Source organism: Gymnodraco acuticeps, unplaced genomic scaffold (assembly GCF_902827175.1).
Source record: "Gymnodraco acuticeps unplaced genomic scaffold, fGymAcu1.1, whole genome shotgun sequence".
Classification (NCBI taxonomy): Eukaryota; Metazoa; Chordata; class Actinopteri; order Perciformes; family Bathydraconidae; genus Gymnodraco; species Gymnodraco acuticeps.
The window spans coordinates 61511-82271 of NW_022992178.1; the positions used below are offsets into that span (position 1 = coordinate 61511).

Consider the following 20761-nt stretch of genomic DNA (forward strand, 5'->3'; position numbering starts at 1 on the left):
GTGTTGTAATGTATTCTGTGCAGGTACAGTGACTGCATGGAGAACACATGAGTCTGACCCTTCAAGGGCTCCTTTGAGGGACGATTGTGTGCTGAATGTAAATCAACAGATGCATACACGCCGAAACAACTGAAACGTTGACTTTAATTAAATGTATTATGTCAACAGATTTCACACAACTGTATTAGGTTAGTTGAAAGCAATATTAGTTTTAATACAAAATATTAGGTTCAACTTAATGTTATTGCTTTCAAATAATCTAATACAGTTATGTGAAATCTGTTGACATAATACTTGTAATTAAAGTAGATTTTTCAGTGCATGCATATAGATAGATCGATCGATCGATAGATAGATTATAGATATATTAAGAATACACAATATAGAATATACATAAGACAATACTCTTCAAAAAGAGAAACATATACAGATACTATATACATTACAATTGTGCAAAGTAACAGTTTTTTCAACAAATATATCCACGAAGGTTAATACATGAAGACTTGTGACTCGGACTCGACTCGGACACTCCCTAGGTGACTCGGACTTGGACACGGACTCGACTCGGACACTCCCTAGGTGACTCGGACTTGGACTCGGACTCGACTCGGACACTCCCTAGGTGACTCGGACTTGGACACGGACTCGACTCGGACACTCCCTAGGTGACTCGGACTTGGACACGGACTCGAAAAGTGGGGACTTGAGAGTGACTTGGACTCGTGAATTGGTGACTTGACTACAACACTGATTGTAGAGTTGGTGTGAAAGGGAGAAACTTAACCAACGTGTGTTGTAGAGAATGTGTTTTGTATAGACAAACCTACACACCAAAAAAACCAAAGTGAAAGGAATTGCACTAAACATATTGTCCTTTTAGTGAACTGTGTTCTTCTTCTCTCTCTCTCAGATATGCAGTGGTCCGAGCAGCGCTGACAGGCCGGACTCTGGATCAAAACAAACATGGAGTCTTCCTCTGAGTCCCAGCAGGAGCCTGAGAAAATTCTGGTGAGTCCACACACACCCTTACTCTATGTCTCACTGTCACATGACCCAGGTACTCAACACGCTGCTATTCCAAAAGAGAAATGGGTGATGTTTAGAAATATATCATAACACGTAGGTTCCTTGTAACTGCTATATACAAATATTCTGATAACATTTGTCATTGAGCATTTTGGAATTTACTAGGGCTGCAGAATTAATGACATCTTTATGGAAATTGCAATATCGAAGAATGCAATATTAATATCGGACTTGGTGCAATTGTTGGTAGAATTGTGAAGTATTGTGGAGCTGCAGAGAAGTCCCTTCCTACAAATGGTATTCTACAGACTTAATAATAGTATCGTTGTTCGGCACAGATACCCACGTTTGGGGTATCACATCATTTAAATATATTTTTCAATAAATAGTGTCTCAAAAACGATCACTTTCTCTAGTCAAATCATATCGCATATGCGCCTACGAACTGGGGTCGGTCGCTTCAAAACATCAATGAAGAAGTGGGGCCTGGCAGACAGTTCTGCATGCGAGTGCGGTGACCCTGAACAGACTGCCGAACATATAATAACCACCTGCCCTTTATATAGACCACCCTCGGAAGCCAGCCTCTTCGACTTAGGACCAGAGATGCGGGCATGGCTACACGACACCGAGTTGGACCTCTGACGTTACACGAAAGAAGAAGATATCGCAATTAGTTTTTTTTCCCCAAAAGAACAACAGCTGCAGCCCCTAAACTCTGCCACTGCATACAAAGCATAGCATCTATTCTAAAGTCTCCACTAAAGATCGTGAAAGTCACCTTAAATCCACCCACCCTGCCTCTGATAATTGGCCCTTTTAATGTTAATTGGTGGGTTTCACTCAACCTCCGAGTATAGTCTGAATGCTTCAGGAACGCACTCTCTGATCCTCAGCAATTAGCTTCAGGTGTGTGTGTGTGTGTGTGTGTGTGTGTGTGTGTGTGTGTGTGTGTGTGTGTGTGTGTGTGTGATGTGTGTGTGTGTGTGTGTGTGTGTGTGTGTGTGTGTGTGTGTGTGTGTGTGTGTGTGTGTGTGTGTGTGTGTGTGTGTGTGTGTGTGTGTGTGTGTGTGTGTGTGGTGTGTGTGTGTGTGTGTGTGTGTGTGTGTGTGTGTGTGTGTGTGTGTGTGTGTGTGTGTGTGTGTGTGTGTGTGTGTGTGTGTGTGTGTGTGTGTGTGTGTGTGTGTGTGTGTGTGTGTGTGTGTGTGTGTGGTGTGTGTGTGTGTGTGGTGTGTGTGTGGTGTGTGTGTGTGTGTGTGTGTGTGTGTGTGTGTGTGTGTGTGTGTGTGTGTGTGTGTGTGTGTGTGTGTGTGTGTGTGTGTGTGTGTGTGTGTGTGTGTGTGTGTGTGGTGTGTGTGTGTGTGTGTGTGTGTGTGTGTGTGTGTGTGTGGTGTGTGTGTGTGTGTGTGTGTGTGTGTGTGTGTGTGTGTGTGTGTGTGTGTGTGTGTGTGTGTGTGTGTGTGTGTGTGTGTGTGTAACCGGATGAAGGATTTTAGTCACAGACGTCCGGATCTTAACTGGTTGACTCATCATACCTTAAGTCATGATCTAACATGTCATGGTAATGCATAGTGCTGGGGGGAAACGATTATTTTGAAAACGATTAATCGGGCGATTATTTGATCGATTAGTCGACTAATCGAACGATTATTTTTCTGTTGTTCAATTCATAAAAAACGTAATGTAAAAAAAAGATTTTTCACGATACTGTGTCTCAGGGGATCTTAATATTTAAGAACCTATTAATGTGTTATACCAGATTAACGGAAATAATCTCAGCTAACTGACGATACAAACCATGTTTACCAAAACAAAACACAAGTCTCATAAGAAGCATCTAAATGACCCCTGAGCGAAAAATGCTAACGGACATTGGCACAGAACTCAAGATAAAAGTACCCTTATTACTTATCGTAGCTGCATTTACAAGATATCCGATTAAAGCTGAGACTCCACAGATTATGTAGGTATATAGTATCATCACTGAGTGATCCGGACTCGCGACAGGGGAAGCAAATACAGTCATCACAACACTTACCTTCACAGAGCTTCTAGGGAGATCGTCTCACCGTAGCTGTCAATCTGATCAAAATACGTGTTCAATGGCATTAAAATGAGAAAAAACGCGGCTGAATCGGTTAATCCATAGGTTTTTAACGTCTATGTATAAAAAAATGATTGAATTTATAATCCATAATTCCATTTTTATGTAAAAATCGGAGAGCAAATGCTAGCTGCTAATGGTAGCCACCACAGCTAGCTGCTGCTTCCGGTCAAGCAGCAGTCTCAGTGAGATATAAATATATAAATATCTTTGCGTTTTGGACTAACTTTAAAATATTCCCATGCTTTTGAAGACCTAGGGCGAGATGTTTTCGTTTGAGGGCTTCGTGCGCAATCCTGTGAGGAGGAGGTGATAGCCGTTTCAGTCTCCATTGTGTTAGAAGTGCGATTGCGAACTGCTTGTTGCTTTGGGTGACCCACGTGTGTGTGGCGACCATATATACAGTCTATGGTAGCGACGCGTCGACGCGGAAATATGTCTTTGACGATATTTTGAAGTCGACGCGTCGACTTCAAAATATCGTCAACGCTACAGCACTAGTAATGCATGTTGCTTCCCCTCAAATAATCTGTGAATGAAGAAGAGAAGAACCTTTTTGGATCCAAAATAGTTCCAGATGGCAGATGTTGCTTTTCGGTATTGTCCTCCTCTGCCTCGCTCATTTTTTACCGGTGTTTTGATGGTCTGCAAACTAGCGGGGCGGGGCCTGCTGTGATCAGGGCGGGCCTGCTGTGATCAGGGCGGGCCTGCTGTGATCGGGGCGGGGCCTGCTGTGATAGGGGCGGGGCCTGCTGTGATCGGGGCGGGGCCTGCTGTGATCTGATCAAGAATGATTGTGATTTGCTGTGCATGCAGAGCCGGCATTCACTCAAGTACCCCTGACATGAGAGCTGCGCAAGTTTTCTTTTTGTAGCAAGCAGCAAAATAATTGTAACATGACGTGTTTGAGTTAATTTCCCTACTTAATATCGCACGTCCTAAAAAAAATTAAATAAAAAAGATTAATAAAATCGCACGTCCCTGCGATGTGAATATCGCACATGCACATATCGCGGTTATCGCCATGACACGATATATCGTTCAGCCCTAATACATACTAATAATAATGTACCACACTTTGGCCAATACTTATCATACATCTGTAATACATGTAGCAGGTGCTTTGCTCAAAGTGGCTTACACTACATACATTGTGTATTCTTTGTGGCTGTCTCCTGTAGACTAAAATATGGATGTGGTCAATTTGTTTGGTTCTTGTTTTGTTAAAGCAAGCAGGAAATCCTAACCTCCCCTCTTCTCGTCTCTTTAGATTGCGATCGTGCTTTTTCATTTCACCTTCATCATAATCCTCAGTAGCCGTTTTAGCCGTGAGCTTTAGGGGCAATTATAACTGTAGATAAGTGGGGTGATGGTGCTGCTGGCCATCTCCCACAGGCTTCAGCAGACAATGACACACAATGGGATTTCCTACTCAGAGAGTGGGAGTGAGTTTTAATAACACTCCATATCTGTTAGTACTGCAAGCTAATTCCCCCCCGCCTTCTCCAGAGCCTTTTTGAGTGGCTGCATAATTAAACTGCTGATTGGTTTGAAAGCCACGTCGGAGGATTTATTGTTTCTTTCGAATGTTGTCCTTTTTTTGATTAAATAGGATTTTGATTAATGGGAAACCTTCTTAGTTTTATCACTTGATCACACATTCTGAGCGACTAGAAGGAGCGAGACTTTGACTTTGGGATGTTTTGTGGTGTTGTTATATCCCGCTCTTTTGTTTAAAGGTCTCCTATTATCAAAAAATAATCAGTATGTTAATTTTTGAATAAACAGAATTTTGTCCTCACCAGAAGGAATACATTTCTCACCAAATGTTAACCACTTTCTACTTAAAGGTCACCTATCATGCTATTTGTAGGTAATAGCATAGGTCTCAGATATATAAAAATATATAAAAAATATGTCTATGAAGTGTTTTGCTCAAAACACCAAACAGATCATTCTAGCCATGCCTCATATCCCTCCATTTCACTTCCTGTTTCTAAAGTGCTGTTTGGGTATAATAAAGCTTTAAAGAGGAGGGGTCTGAGCTCATGCGGGACCCGGCAGCTACTGTCTAAACTAAATGCTGCCGTGATGAAACGCCATATCATGGATTATCAAGGATTCTCTCTGAAACAGTTTGGAGCTCAAAGGCTTTCTCTCTTGCCGGTTATACCACAAGGTGAGTTCCTTTTTACTTCCTGCTTCTTCACACACATGCTCTCCAGTACAGGTTAGCTCTGAGTGTTAGCGATGCTAATGTAAACACCGGCCATATTACGTCCAAAACAGTCGGGCATTGTTTCTGATAGCAACGTTTCTGATTGGGCCGTGGGTCCACATTTCAGATATTACGTCATATCGGACGCAAATCTGGATCAGCTCCGTTGTTCCCCATTTTTAGAGATTTGGGTTCGGAGGAAAAGAGAGAGGGTTTTATTTTCTGACGCTGCGTGAGTTCCCCGACGCACCGGGGTCACGTATTTATGTAGAAAAGACATCAAGAAGTGCATTTTGCATGATAGGTCCCCTTTAAAGTGCCAGTTGGAGGAGAGTATGAGTCCCAACACCAGATGAAAGGCTCTGGGAAGCTCGCCAGGTATCCGCTGCTTCTCTTCAGGAAGCTTTATGGCTGCCACCCCCTCTGTTTAAAACATCCATCACTATTTCGTCAGCTCTCATTTACTTTGTACATACTATAATGAAAGAGCCGGTGACCTGCTGTTCAGAATAGAGAGGGGAGGAAGACGCATAGACGGCTTATGTGTAATTTCACAATTGATTGAGGTATCTTAGGAAAAGAGAACAGGATCTGTGACTAGGTCGGACATGGCTGGGAATGATGATGAGGAAGAGCGAGATATACATAATTTGATAAATCAGAATCAGTCAAACTGATCATATTACACTCTGTTTTGATGATTGATGATCAAAATAATCTTTGGTTCGCAGCCCGTGCTATAAACTGGTACTTTTGCACATTAAGTGAAATCAACAGGTTTCACGTTTTTCACACTTTATCCACCGAACTATTCATGTTAGAACAACTATTTGCAGATGGATTCATAAGGAAAAGAAACCCTTGTAGCATCACGTGCAATAAGTTGGTACTTTTGTTTAAAGCCTTGGAGAAACTGGAATGTGTCAGAATTGGATTCCTTGTTGTCGACTCGCAAAAAAAAGTGTGTGTTTCTACAAGATCGGAAGAGCTGCCATTTTAGATTTGGACATCTGTCAAAACAATTCAAAGGATTGTTTGTGTATCAGTATGGGAAGAGACTGTTTGAAGGTACGTTTATTCTGATAAAAATACTTGTTATTAAGGTTAGGGATGTCCCGATCACCTTTTTATGCTCCCGATCCGATTCCGATCATTGGATTTTGACAATCTGCCGATACCGATTTTTCCCGATCCGATCTTTATGCAATGCATTAAGAGAGAAAAAAGGTAACAGAGGGTCATCCAACGCGATGAATTCAGCTATCTTAGCTGTTATTCTTGTGGCCTTTTCACCGTTCTGGGGCAGTTTCTCTTTCCTTTTAAAAGCCTCTGAAAGTGTCGGTTGCTTCAGTGCCGTTACCCGAGTGGCCGCTGTGCACTCGTCGTGTTGGTGTTTGTTTCTCAGGTGGCGTATTAGATTGGTCGTGTTGAACGTAGCTCTGTTCTTTCCACCACGCGGAACCTCCGCCTTGCAAACATTGCATCTGGCTGTTACACTGCCTTCGCTTTCAATTTTATAATACTTCCAAACTCCTCACATTTTCTCCGTCCCGACTCCCGAGTCACCAGCTGAACGAAGCCTCTCGTTAGCTAACTGCTACTATTAGACACTGCGCCCACTCTGTTCCCAGCTTTGAGAGAGATAACCAGGTCTGAAAGCAAGCCCAAAAGAAGCAACACATACATGATGTTGTGTCATTTTAAACCAAAACTAAGGCCTCAGGATGACTTCAAGACGTGAACATGGTCATTTTTGTTTTGTAACATTAAATAAAATCATAAAAATAAAAAAATAAAAAATTCCAGATCCCCGATTTTTTTCTCCCGATTCCGATCTTTTGAAAATCACGTGATCGGCTCCGATCCCCGATCACGTGATCGGATCGGGACATCTCTAATTAAGGTAGTTTATCATTTTAAAGATCTTTCTTCAAGGTCTTTCTTGTGGATTTGCTCCATAGGCACATTGCAGTTGAGTATGAGTTGAAGTATATAGTGGCAGCAATAACAAATTAAAGTACCTTGATTATTCTGTTAAGACTTGAGTAAAAATACTTAGTTTGGCAGTTTGACAGTGAGATGTTTCATCTGTTTCTGCATAAAGAGGTCGGCCTGAGAGAACCAAGCTAACACATTCTCACCACTGATGCAAATCACTTAGAGTAAACAGGAAATGCAGTCTAATTCCCTGTGGCTTAGCACGACTCAGATGAGTCAAATATGCCTATGTCAGTCTGAAAAATGTAACTTTAGATAATGTAGGTGCAGTTGCAGATTCTCAGGATTTGGAGAGACTTGATTTAGCCCCTCCCTGACAGAAAACATTATCTTAGTGGAGATGTGGGGGGGTATTGAGTTGAGGGCAGTAATCAAGACGGTAAAGTGCATTAACATAAGGAGTGAAGACGGCAGCATCACATGCTGTATATTGGATTGGTTGCTCAAACATGGTGTGTGTGTTCCATTAACAGTAGTGTCTTTTACCCCCTGGAGGACTTGTTTAAAACACATTAAGCTCTTTGTTCCACACACACACACACACACACACACACACACACACACACACACACACACACACACACACACACACACACACACACACACACACACACACACACACACACAGATCCCTCTTGGAGTATCCACTTCCTCCGGCTCCAGGAGGGTGGTGTATTGAGTGTCGCTCACAGGCTGCTGCACTTCTGATAAAGTATGTTTACCTCTGACTCATGCATGGATGCTCTATATACAGCCCTACATTATGTAAAAGAGCGGTCGATTGCTGAGGCCGTTCAAGCATTCATAAATGTATAGAAGCTGTTGAATTATATATTTCTTGTAACGTGTTAAGATAACTTGCAAATCCCCCGTTCTTTAAAAACAGGTGTATCGCCTAGTGGAAAGTATTTGACTGAATTGCAGCATATGTTGAGAACAAAAATACCAAATGACTGTTAGGGCTTTTTATCTGCTGCCACAGTCACTACCATAAATGCATGCTTTATGACTTCTTCTATGAGAAACATTGTCAAAGTGACAGTGTAAATCACACAGTCTAATGGAAAAGGCCAGTGTTCAATTGAAAATAAGACGAGTGATGGATGCAGTTTGGGTTACTTCCTTCCTTCAGGTCAGGAACATGCCTGTTTTGCCCAGATGCCCAAATAATGTCCCTTATCTTACCCATGAAGTGAACCATAGTCACATCTCTCAGCAGACTCCGTTATAACTGGTCCTGTGTAGGAGTGCTAAGAAACCATTACACTACTGTTCTGTGGAATAGGTTTCACATTGTGGTTTTATGAGGAATTGGGAGCCAGACAATTACTTGGCCGGGCCTAGCCACTTCCTGGACTGATAAGTATAAACCAGCACATCCTAAAAAGTATTTACACGACAAAAGACACACTGACATCTCTACGACGAGCAAAGAGAAGTTGTACCAAAGCAAACAGTGGCTTTAAAATAACTTGAAGGGGGATTAGGATTAATTAAAAAGACTAAATGTGTTTGTTTAGACATGGAAGAAACATCGAATACATTTAAAGCCAATTGAATCCAGTGTGTTCATGCATTCATTAACCACCAACAACCTCTGGATAATAAATCTACAGTACTGACAAACTCTTCGACATACAGTCTGTGGTTTTTCCAGGAGTGTCTTCAGAGCTTACCATAAGAGCTAGGAACAATACAGAGAAGAAAGGAAAACTTCATGTGGCAAACATGTCTGCAGGTTAATGGTAGCCCAGCAGAGTGCACTTAAGTTTGCATTAAAGGTCACATGGCGGTTGAGTCAATGCATGCGTCGCCCACGGGGGTGATTTTCCATTATGGCCATGGGAGATTGGATCAGTGGCCTTGGTTTATTGGTGCAGAAGGCCTTCAGTCAACAAAAGCATGAGGAAGAGCCTTTTACGTTACAGTATCTGTGCTAAAGTGGCACACAGAGCTATTAGCGGCGGTTTATAAACAGTGGTTGCCAACTTCCTTGTTTTGTGGTTGTGTGGTTTCTGCTGTTTTGTGTGTGAGATGATGCTGGTCTGAAAAACATGTTGAGAAGGGAGAAGGCACTGATAGGTTGTTTATAGAGAGATGGATGGGGAGATAAGGAGAGGGAACAGGATGAGTGCCTTTGAGGCCAGATAAAAGCTGAGGAAGACTTAAGACATGCCAGTGATGTAACACATTTACAGGACAATTACCAGTAGACGACAAGAAGAAGAGGAAAGGGCGCTCATCATCAGAGAGAGAGAGAGAGAGAGAGAGAGAGGCTTGAATTCTCTTGCATGCTTGTTCCCTGTGCCTTGTCTCCTCCCTTCAGTGTGAGTGTGTGTGAGTGGAGAGACGGGGCTGAGCTCAGTGGCATATCGTACCAGGTTTAGTTTCTCCAAGAAGCAGTGACAAGCGCACCTCCCTCGGCTGACTGACATACGGTACGCATTTCCTCCTTTCTTTAAAAGTGAACTTTGACACTGTTTACTGTCATAACAGGAAACATGAGTGTGCAAATGTGTGACTGTATGTCAGTTGAAGATGATCATACTGTGTTGTTCTGGGGGAAGATGTTAAAAAACCTGGTAATTAGCCTTCAAAAAATGTTTCTTTCTCGGACACAGAGTCTACTGTGTATTCGAGCTTGTTGTTGTCTCGTCTGTGAATAAAAGCCATCATTCAGTACCACTCCTTGCTCTGGGGCTTCATGTATACCTAACGCAGATCATGCTGCTTCCATTAGCGTAGTGGAGAGAGTTGCTTGGCACAGTTTTTCCCTGTTTGTAAGAGAGATCCTTGAATGTGTCTGAACTGGAGGACGGCTAAAGGCTGAAAGCCAAAGCCATGGCTCTAATCAAGGCTAATGACAGAGAGGGGAGCTCGCTCTCTGGTTCCCTGCAACACAAGAAGTCACAACATTGAGTACATAATAGAAACACAATAGCTACTTAATGCAAGTCCAATTTAAAAACCTGTCCTCAAGATTCTTAATTGCTGCCTAGGTTGTTAGAAAAATATCACTCGTCCCCGGCTTGATCTTCAATCTCAGGATCCATGTATCTGTGATCCTCTCCAGAATGGAAGGAGTCATCACATACAGAGCATCAACTAGTTCCTGAACAGTGTCCTTCACATGCTGATATCCAAGAGAGGGAGTTACACAGTCACAAGATGGAGGAATAGAAAGCAGTATTCAATGTTTACTTCAGATTAGCTCCACGTCAGAAATGAGCATGCTTGATGTCTCTCTCCATAGAGGCTGAATCATCATGTTAATCACATAGCTATCATATGCCTCAAACAGTCCTGATGCTCTTCTAGGTAATCACACATCCTGTCATGAACACAGCTACAGTTGGGATACCTTTGTTATCATGTGGACTCTGATACTGGAAGAGGACATTCAGGCCCTAGCCACACAGAGACGATAACGAAAACGAACGAATTTGATATCAAAAAAGTCTTCCGTCCACACGCAATCGGCACCAGAAAGGTGTCCGTCCACACAAGACCGCTCGACCCGCTGGAGACGCTGTAGTACATATGCCGGGCCTGTAAGTGGCGCTGTACTTCCGCCACAAAATACACCAAAAGCAGCGAAGAAGACTTCCCGAGCATGGTTGCCATGGTTGCCCTTCTGTTTATTCTCCGCTGTGGACGCTCTGGCTCTTTTTCTCCCTCCCCGAGCGTGTGCTTGTGCTGTAAATCTCTCCGGTAGTCCACCAGCAGACGAGAAACACCCACCTCTCCGCCTCTTCCAAGGGACGAAGGGACTGCAGAGTTTCCGTTAGAATTCTTTTTTCGCCGGTCAACATGTCGTTTAAGTTGAAATCTTCCGGACAAAATTATTAAAGTGCCGGTCAAAGGTCTTCTTTGTTATTTATTGAGCTTTAAAACAAATGAATAACGACTCTATATAATAATATAATAATAATAATACACGGTCTCTCTTTTCCTCCCCCTCTCCTGCCCGTCAGTATTTTCGTTATCAGGTAATGATCGTACAGGCTGTAATCACGGAGCCGTTTGGCCCCCCAGAGCGTTGCGTCCGCAGATCTACCCACCTTGGGACCCGTTATCGTTTCTGCGTTTCCCCGACGGCCTCGTGTGGCCGAACCGTCTACATCAGGGGTTCCCAACCTTTATTGTGCCAAGGACCGGCAGATCCATTACAAAAAAAAATCGCGGACCGATTGTCAATTTTAACTGATTTTAATATTTACTCACCAGCAGCAGGATGCAACAGAGGCTAATTGTATGTAACAGCCTGAACAAATACTATAACAATATGCATCCAAACATATCAACAACGTTTAAAAAAGAACCGGTGTCGTTTTTTTGGTTTTTTCGGAAAACCAAAAAACCGACGTTATTCAGTTTTTAAAACCAAAACGGGAAAAAAAAATAATCAACCTTTTGGTTTTGTTTGTATGATTTACGGATAATCCAGTGAATGCTGGGAAAACGAGGTGTGTGTGTGTGTGTGTGTGTGGTGTGTGTGTGTGTGTGTGTGTGTGTGTGTGTGTGTGTGTGTGTGTGTGTGTGTGTGTGTGTGTGTGTGTGTGTGTGTGTGTGTGTGTGTGTGTGTGTGTGTGTGTGTGTGTGTGTGTGTGGTGTTGTGTGTGTGTGTGTGTGTGTGTGTGTGTGTGTGTGTGTGTGTGTGGTGTGTGTGTGTGTGTGTGCTGGTGTGTGTGTGTGTGTGTGTGTGTGTGTGTGTGTGTGTGTGTGTGTGTGTGTGTTGTGTGTGTGTGTGTTGTGTGTTTGTGTGGTGTGTGTGTGTGTGTGTGTGTGTGTGTGTGTGTGTGTGTGGTGTGTGTGTGTGTGTGTGTGTGTGTGTGTGTGTGTGTGTGTGTGTGTGTGTGTGTGTGTCAAACTAACTTCTTATGGGAACAACCGTATATAGGCGCACATGCGCCTTGGACTGGACATCTCCTTCATAAAACTAATAAAAGGGGGAGTAATCGGGCAGTTCGATGTGTGTGGAGATCGCTACAACAGGATAGGAAATATTTTTGAACAAGCAGTAAAATAATCAATTTCAGTCTTGGAACAATGATACAAATCCCTTTAATATAGTAAAAGTAGCGAAGCAATAATGTAAACAAAAAAGTGAATCATGTATTCTGGAACAAGACTTATTGTACATTCTGTATTTTAAAGACTTACCAGACTGGCACTATGTCGCAGAAATAAACACTAAAGGGAACAGCAGAAGAAGAAAGACTGGGAGTGAACACTATAGGGAACAGCAGAAGAAGAAAGACTGGGAGTGAACACTATAGGGAACAGCAGAAGAAGAAAGACTGGGAGTAAACACTAAAGGGAACAGCAGAAAAAGACAGACAGGAAGTAAACACTAACAGGAACAACAGAAGAAGATTGACAGGCAGAAAGTAAACACTAAAGGGAACAGCAGAAGAAAATTGACAGGAAGTAAACACTATAGGGAACAGCAGAAGAAGAAAGACAGGAAGTAAACACTATAGGGAACAGCAGAAGAAGAAAGACAGGAAGTAAACACTAAAGGGAACAGCAGAAAAAGACAAACAGGAAGTAAACACTAAAGGGAACAGCAGAAGAAGATTGACAGGCAGGAAGTAAACAATATAGGGAACAGCAGAAGAAGACAGACAGGAAGTAAACACTAACAGGAACAACAGAAGAAAATTGACAGGAAGTAAACACTATAGGGAACAGCAGAAGAAGAAAGACAGGAAGTAAACACTATAGGGAACAGCAGAAGAAGAAAGACAGGAAGTAAACACTAAAGGGAACAGCAGAAAAAGACAAACAGGAAGTAAACACTAAAGGGAACAGCAGAAGAAGATTGACAGGCAGGAAGTAAACAATATAGGGAACAGCAGAAGAAGACAGACAGGAAGTACACACTAACAGGAACAACAGAAGAAGATTGACAGGCAGAAAGTAAACACTAAAGGGAACAGCAGAAGAAGACAGACAGGAAGTGAGGCAAACATTATCCATTACTTATTAACCTCAGATGCTTTGTATGTAAGTAATAACAAAAATAAATAGCACTTGCAGTTAAAGTTAAGAATTGTAACCTTCTAATATAACCTCTCATATATTAGATGTTCTTTATTGCTACCTCTTAAGAACATGTCGCCTCCTGTCAGCCCCCTGCTGTGAAGAACCTGAAACTCTATGTGGGGCCCATGAAACCAACCTGTACCCACGTCACCTGTTGTAAAGTGCTGAAATGCTGCCGTCTAGTGAAATGCTGTCTGCAGTCCGTGAGGTCGAACGTTGAGCTGATATCCCCCTCCTCACCCCCCTGCTACTTCCTAATGAAAGATTAAACGCATGATAAAAATGTCCCATCTTACAACAGGCATCTTTTCATCCGTCTACTTGCTTAGCAGTCACATGTGAGGGGACATCATTAGGTTTTATTTTTTAGAGATACAGAGAAGGGATGAAAACCAGAAATCCAGGGGGATTGCTTCTGTTTGCTCTCGTGTCCAAATTTGCCCTGAAGCTAAGAATGATCTCTTTATGGATTTCCTGTAAGGCCATACAAGACTTCAGATTTCCTCCTCCACCCGTATCTGGAGAACATCTTATTCATTCAAAGCCCACATGTTGAGGCATTAGCTTAGCTTAGCATTAGTAAAATGCTTCCTAACCTCAAATAATTCATTAAGGCAGGGGGGTCAAACTCAATTTCATCACGGGCCACATCAGCATTATGGTTGCACTCAAAGGGCCGGTTGTAACTTTAAGACTATATAAAAATGTATATATAAATATTTAATTATATAAAATAATTAGGGCTGTCAAGTTAACGCGTTAATAACGCGTTAACGCAAAAAAAAATTAACGCCACTAATTATTTTAACGCGATTAACGCATGTGTATGTTTTTTCCTCGGCCGCCCCGTAGTTTCAGAGCGCATCGAGTTTAAAATACCATCTACAAGCTGATGCTGACAGCCCCGCCCCTGCCGCCAGCTTGTGGCAGACCACACTTCCACACTCACCGGCAGGCACCGACTGGCTGTTGGGAGGACCGGGAGGGTGTGTGTATGTGTGGCTCGAGCGAGCGAGAGAGAAACCTTACGTGCATTGTTGTTGTTAGCATCTGGTGCTAGCTAGCTGCGCTAACGGATATAAGGAGCTGCTTAAATGAAAACAGAGGAGCGACATTTCGCCGACAACTGCGCTACCCTAACCCTGTTCAAATGATAATAAACATTTGCATAAAGCATATTTGTCCACTCATATGTTGATAAGAGTATTAAAAACTTGAAAAATATTCCTCTAAGGTACATTTAAAACAGATCAAAAATGTGCGATTCATTTGCGATTAATCACGATTAACTATGGACAATCATGTGATTAATCGCGATTAAATATTTTAATCGACTGACAGCCCTAAAAATAATGTATTGTATTACCTTATTGGATGATTATCAGATAGGGTAATAACTTCATAATTAACTACGTCTGAAAGCAGAAGTCTCTTCAGTGAGAAGGTCACAAAATGATTTAAAAAGAAAAGCCAAATTCTGGAAAAACAAAAAAAAGAAGTGACATTTTGAAATAAAAAGTAACATTTTGAAAAAAAAGTCAAATTCTGAGAAAAAAAGTCAAATTTGAGATGCATTGTGGGACATGTAGTTTATGGGCAACGTGCTTCTGTAAAGTAGCATGTATATATAATAAACATATTATATTCTTTGCAAGCTCTTGTGGGGCCACAGCAAATGAAGTCACAGGCCGAATTTGGCCCCCGGGCCTTGAGTTTGACCCCCCTGCTTTAAGGGATCTTTGTAATATAAATATAACATTGTAATTATGGCCGATTACTTTGCAAGTGGAGAGGTGCATACACTATCATTCTTTTTAGATTTGTAATGATTTTAATGTGATCATCTAAGACAGTGGTCCCCAAACTAAGGCCCGCGGGCCGGGTACGGCCCGCCTCCACATTTGGCCCGGCCCCCTGAACAATACCAGAGACGCATTATGATTTATTTATTTTTATTTATTTATTTTTATTTTTATTTTTTATTTTTATTTTTTCAGTCTGGCCACGCGAATCCTAGACTAGCCCCTGTCAAAATGTTGTGACCTGCTCTATCTAAATCAGTCGCATTGACCCGAAGACACCTTTTGAGTTGTATACACTGCTGGAAAGAGGATATTCCAGCTTTCTAATGATATCAGGATTGTTTTTGTACTTCAAATATTAAGCGAAATATGTCACATTATATAATGACTGTCACGAGTCATCATTTTGAGAAAAAGGCCTTCAAAGTTGTCTCTTCTCTGGAATCCATCGATCTGATTGATTATTAGCAAATGATCAAAATACTACAGAGGGAAGATATTTTTGTTTGGAGGGGAAGCTCGCGAGTGTGTGTGTGTGTGTGTGTGTGTGCTTGTGTAATTTTGCGTTTGTGTGTATTGTGTTTGTTTCCCGGGGAAAACAATCACGAGAAACACCGGCTGTTGTTATGCCTGCTGTGACGTTAAGTTACTCCGTTCTCCGCTTGTAATGATGCCGAAGCTCCAAAGCTGTATTTATCATCTGAATTTGCCGAAACAAGTTTAATATTCTGAAAGCCAAGACTTTGTTTAATTGAAATCAGATGAAAACAAACTGTAACGGACCCTGCCGTGTTATCTATGATTACTATACTCTTACATTCATAATGTCAGCGGAGTGAGGGGGGGGGGCGCTGCGGAAGAGCAGATTGCGAGTGAGAAATAAATAAATTGGAAATAAAAGTTTCATATTCTGAAAGCCAAGACTTTGTTTGTTTAAAATCAAACAAAACACCCGAACCCCGAAAAAATAGTTTTTTTTACGTAAATCCTTTTTATTTTGAGAGATTCTGCTCTGACAACTAAGCTAAACTTTTACCTGTTAAGATGGTGCACGGCACAACAGAAAGTTACAGTAATTTTCAATGGACTTTTTTCTGTGAAGAACCCAGAGAGGGTTATTTGGTTATTATTTATTTCATTAATAGTGTTATTATTTATTTCCTGACTTTTTTTCTGTGAAGATCCCGGAAAGGGTTATTAATATTTGGTTATGTGTGGCTTTCTAGAAAACAATAAATGTTTACGTTTAGACACCCATGCGATCGTCACACTTTTTCTGTTACAAACTGACCCGGCCCCCATCAGAGAAGGGAAAAGTTATGTGGCCCTCACAGGAAAAAGTTTGGGGACCCCTGATCTAAGATAAAACTACACAAATTAATGCTTCTCTGTTCAGAAAATAGTGTTGCATGATAGGCCTTTTTTCGTTACTAACTTTTTTCTTCTTGCAAATGTACAAAGACTGCCATGTTCCTTTTAAAATACCAGGAAGCTTCAGACAGGAAAAAGTCAATATTTTGTGAAAACGAGGTGAATCATCTAAAGCAGGGGTGTCAAACTCAAGGCCCGGGGTCCAAATCCGGCCCGCAACTTCATTTTATGTGGCCCACAAGAGCTTGCAAAGAATATAATATGTTTATTATACGGTTACATGCTACTTTACAGAAGCACGTTGCCCATAAACTACATATCCCACAATGCATCTCAAATTTGACTTTTTTTCAAAATTTCACTTTTTCTCCAGAATCATTTTGTGACATTCTCACAGAAGAGACTTGCAATTATTTGCCGTAGACTTCTGCTTTCAGACGTAGTTAATTATGTAGTTATTACTCTATCTGATAATAATCCAATGCAGAGGCAATAAGGTAATATAATACATTATTTGATATATATTAAATATTTATGTATTTTTATATAGTTACAACCGGCCCCTTTGAGTGCAACCATAATGCTGATGTGACCCGTGATGAAATTGAGTTTGACCCCCCTGATCTAAAGTGTGCCTTGTTAGACTTTCATAAAAGAGGAACATGTTGTGGTCATCCCTCCAGCAGAGTTCACACATATATGTTTAGGGATATGTAAATGCAGAAACCATACAGTATGAAAAGTGAGTAAACAAACGATGTAAACAAAATGGATACAATTCTATAGATAAAATGATAATATTTGTAGCTGTCTCTGCTTCGCTATGAACTGTCTGTGTTAGTGTTGGCTAAACAACAGCTGCTGTGATGACTAAGCAGCAGTCTGGCGTCTACAGTAGAACATTTTTGTTGTATTTCTGTATTATTTCCATCTTCTTTTCTTAGTCTCCCTATTATTTGATATTTCCGAGGAAAACATTTATCCTGAACTCAACAACTTCAACGCAGACCGGGTTAGAGGATCTGTTTGTTATATTTCTCTGCATGTATATATATTAGTACTGTAGCTTGAACACAAAAACATTTCATATATCAACATGTTCTGAATCTAATCTGAATAAATGGCCCTTGAGATATAGGACAAAAGGAAATGTGTTGTTGTTATCTCTTCATGCTGCTAAATAGAAACTGGGTCAGAAATGTGCTGCGAGTAATGTTTAAACATTATGTAATATGTCATGGCATTTCCTCCTGTGTAAGCACTCTTCAGGGACACAGAGAGCTCGCAGGGCTTCCTGTAAAGGTTTGGAGGACAAGGAGGCCATTTTTGCAGTAATTCATTAACATAGTTTGGCTGTGGGTTTAATAAATGCAACTCGGGGATGGTGTATTCTTAGTTAACATAAAATAAACTATTGTGCTTTTTGGAGTTTTCCCTTTTCATGAAGTGTGTTAGCTATGTTTTTGTGAGTCACATTTCCATCGTGTCATGAAGGGACCAGACATGTCTAAAACATACTATAAAAGTAGATATATTGGTGGAAAAATTGCTATTCATACAGGGTAAAATAAGAAAATGGTGGCCCACAAAACTAGCTTCACTAAAACAAAAGAACAGCATATCTGCTTTTGTTTTATGTCCCTGCTTCAGACAGAACTTGAGTATTCAGTTTTATTGTAGAACATCTCCTGCTGTTCTTGTATGTCAGCAAACTCCCCCAAAAATCTCACCTTTTTAACAATACAGCGTTCTGTGTTTCCCTAAAGGCTGGACAACCACACCTCACTTTGAGATAATGATGACATTGCACGGAGCTTTTTTCCAATATGTATTCAATAGCGGGTTTTTAAATATGAGAGTGACTCTTTGTTTTCTCTACCATGTTGTAAAGCGCACATTAATCTTCTCTGCAAGTATTAAAGGTCCCCTAGTATACTGTTTCTCATCAATATATCACAGGTCTCAGATATATACAGAGCCTGTTTCTGATTGGCTGAAACACTAAACAGATCATTGCAGCATTACCCATAATCCCCTCTGTTTCAGCCCTGTTTCCAAAGTGCTGATTCCCTGTCTGTTACTTCAGATGAAAATAAGGAGCCCCTCCCCACGCCCCTCTGAGAGACATTTGGTTACAAAGAACTCAATGGTGCTCTAGGAGGAGATTCAGGTGATAAGGGGGGGGGGGGTTACCTTGGTTGCTGATTGGCTAATGGTTACACAAGACAAAACATCGTTATGACATCATAAAGTGGCCAAAATCTGATCAGCTCATTTTCAGACAGGTTTTATAGAATGGATCAAAAAGAGAGAGAATCTTTGTTCCTGAAACTTTCAGAGTCTCTTTCCACAGAGGGGACACATGTTGATGTAGAAGAGACATGAAGAAGAGGGGACACATGTTGATGTAGAAGAGACATGAAGAAGAGGGGACACATGTTGATGTAGAAGATACATGAAGAAGAGGGGACACATGTTGATGAAGAAGAGGGGACACATGTTGATGTAGAAGAGACATGAAGAAGAGGGGACACATGTTGATGTAGAAGAGGGGACACATGTTGATGTAGAAGAGACATGAAGAAGAGGGGACACATGTTGATGTAGAAGAGACATGAAGAAGAGGGGACACATGTTGATGTAGAAGAGACATGAAGAAGAGGGGACACATGTTGATGTAGAAGAGACATGAAGAAGAGGGGACACATGTTGATGTAGAAGAGACATGAAGAAGAGGGGACACATGTTGATGTAGAAGAGACATGAAGAAGAGGGGACACATGTTGATGTAGAAGAGACATGAAGAAGAGGGGACACATGTTGATGTAGAAGAGACATGAAGAAGAGGGGACACATGTTGATGTAGAAGAGACATGAAGAAGTGGATTTTGCACAATAGGCGACCTTTAGATGAGTCAAACTTTAGCTGCAAAAGAACCCCTTTAATTGGCCTTCCCTTGTTTTAGCTCCAGCCTCCACACATCAATTGTTCCTGTAAAGTCACAAAGCTGTTCAAATGCTAATATGTTCCTGCCACATGCAGTGATCCTACTGTGTCTCTCATTACACTGCACCCGCCTCTCAGACTCCACAAATGATATCTTGTATTAGTGACACTTTACGATTATTCATAGCTCTTCTTTTTGTGTCTCTGCCACCTACTCACACTCATTTGCATAATGACTCATCATTATTCAGAGAATCAATGCCATGCAATCTTTCAATCAAGGAAGTTGTCAGAAAGTGATAGACTTGGATCATGGAGGTAAGCATTATCAAACCGGTTGGAAAAGCTATTTATAGCTGGTTTGAAAGCCTGGATTATTTTTGGACAGTTTAAGGATCCTTGCAGACTGCGTGCGGGTCAGTGTTTTGCAACCAAGAGTGAGTATGAAGTTTGTTGAAGCTTAATAATAAGGAAGAAAATATGTGTGTGTGTGTGTGTGTGTGTGTGTGTGGTGTGTGTGTGGTGTGTGTGTGGTGTGTGTGTGTGTGTGTGTGTGTGTGTGTGTGTGTGTGTGTGTGTGTGTGTGTGTGTGTGTGTGTGTGTGTGTGTAGTGTGTGTGTGTGTGTGTGTGTGTGTGTGTGTGTGTGTGGTGTGTGTGTGTGTGTGTGTGTGTGTGTGTGTGTGTGTGTGTGTGTGTGTGTGTGTGTGTGTGTGTGTGTGTGTGTGTGGTGTGTGTGTGTGTGTGTGTGTGTGTGTGTGTGTGTGTGTGTGTGTGTGTGTGGATCAGGGAAATCCTCCTCAGTCAGACGGATTTCCACCATGTGATCAAATGTCCTCATGACGATGCAGCGATAAGGAGTAATCATTGTTTTGAAACAGGGAGTTCAGCCAAATGACCTCCCGCAGCGATAAGGAGTATTCTTCGTTGTGTTGCACATTTTGTGAGTCTGACAGACGGCTGTGGATGTGAGTGTGGTTTCTACGTAGCTGCTGACGTGTTGCTTGCAGGACAGAGGATGGATATTGTGAGCAGGGGGATTAAAGCGGGTGTTCGGCCAGCTGTGAAGTGTTTCCACCATCTGCTGAGGAGCAGCAGGTGGAGGTGTGTGAGACTGGGGATAAACATCTGGATGAGCTTCTAATGCTGCTCTGTTGGTTAATCTTACTTCTACTTGTGCTGTACCTGAGTATTGTCCTTTTATACTGCCTTATACTTCTACTCTACTACATTTTGGAAGCCCAAT

The 20761-nt window shown here is 41.6% G+C and overlaps 1 protein-coding gene across 4 annotated transcripts in view; it reads left to right on the forward strand.

Moving 5' to 3' along the window:
- The window catches only part of LOC117539027 (splicing regulatory glutamine/lysine-rich protein 1-like), a 45093-nt gene that overhangs the window by 21545 nt on the left and 2787 nt on the right, over positions 1 to 20761 (forward strand). For 3 of the 4 annotated variants that reach the window (XM_034205025.1, XM_034205022.1, XM_034205024.1), the window contains exon 2: positions 914 to 1011. In XM_034205025.1, coding sequence (XP_034060916.1) covers positions 967 to 1011 — 45 coding nt within the window. In that variant the 5' untranslated portion in view covers positions 914 to 966. Of the gene's footprint in view, positions 1 to 590; positions 734 to 913; positions 1012 to 20761 lie in introns of those variants that run through there. The other variant, XM_034205023.1, reaches the window with a different exon arrangement.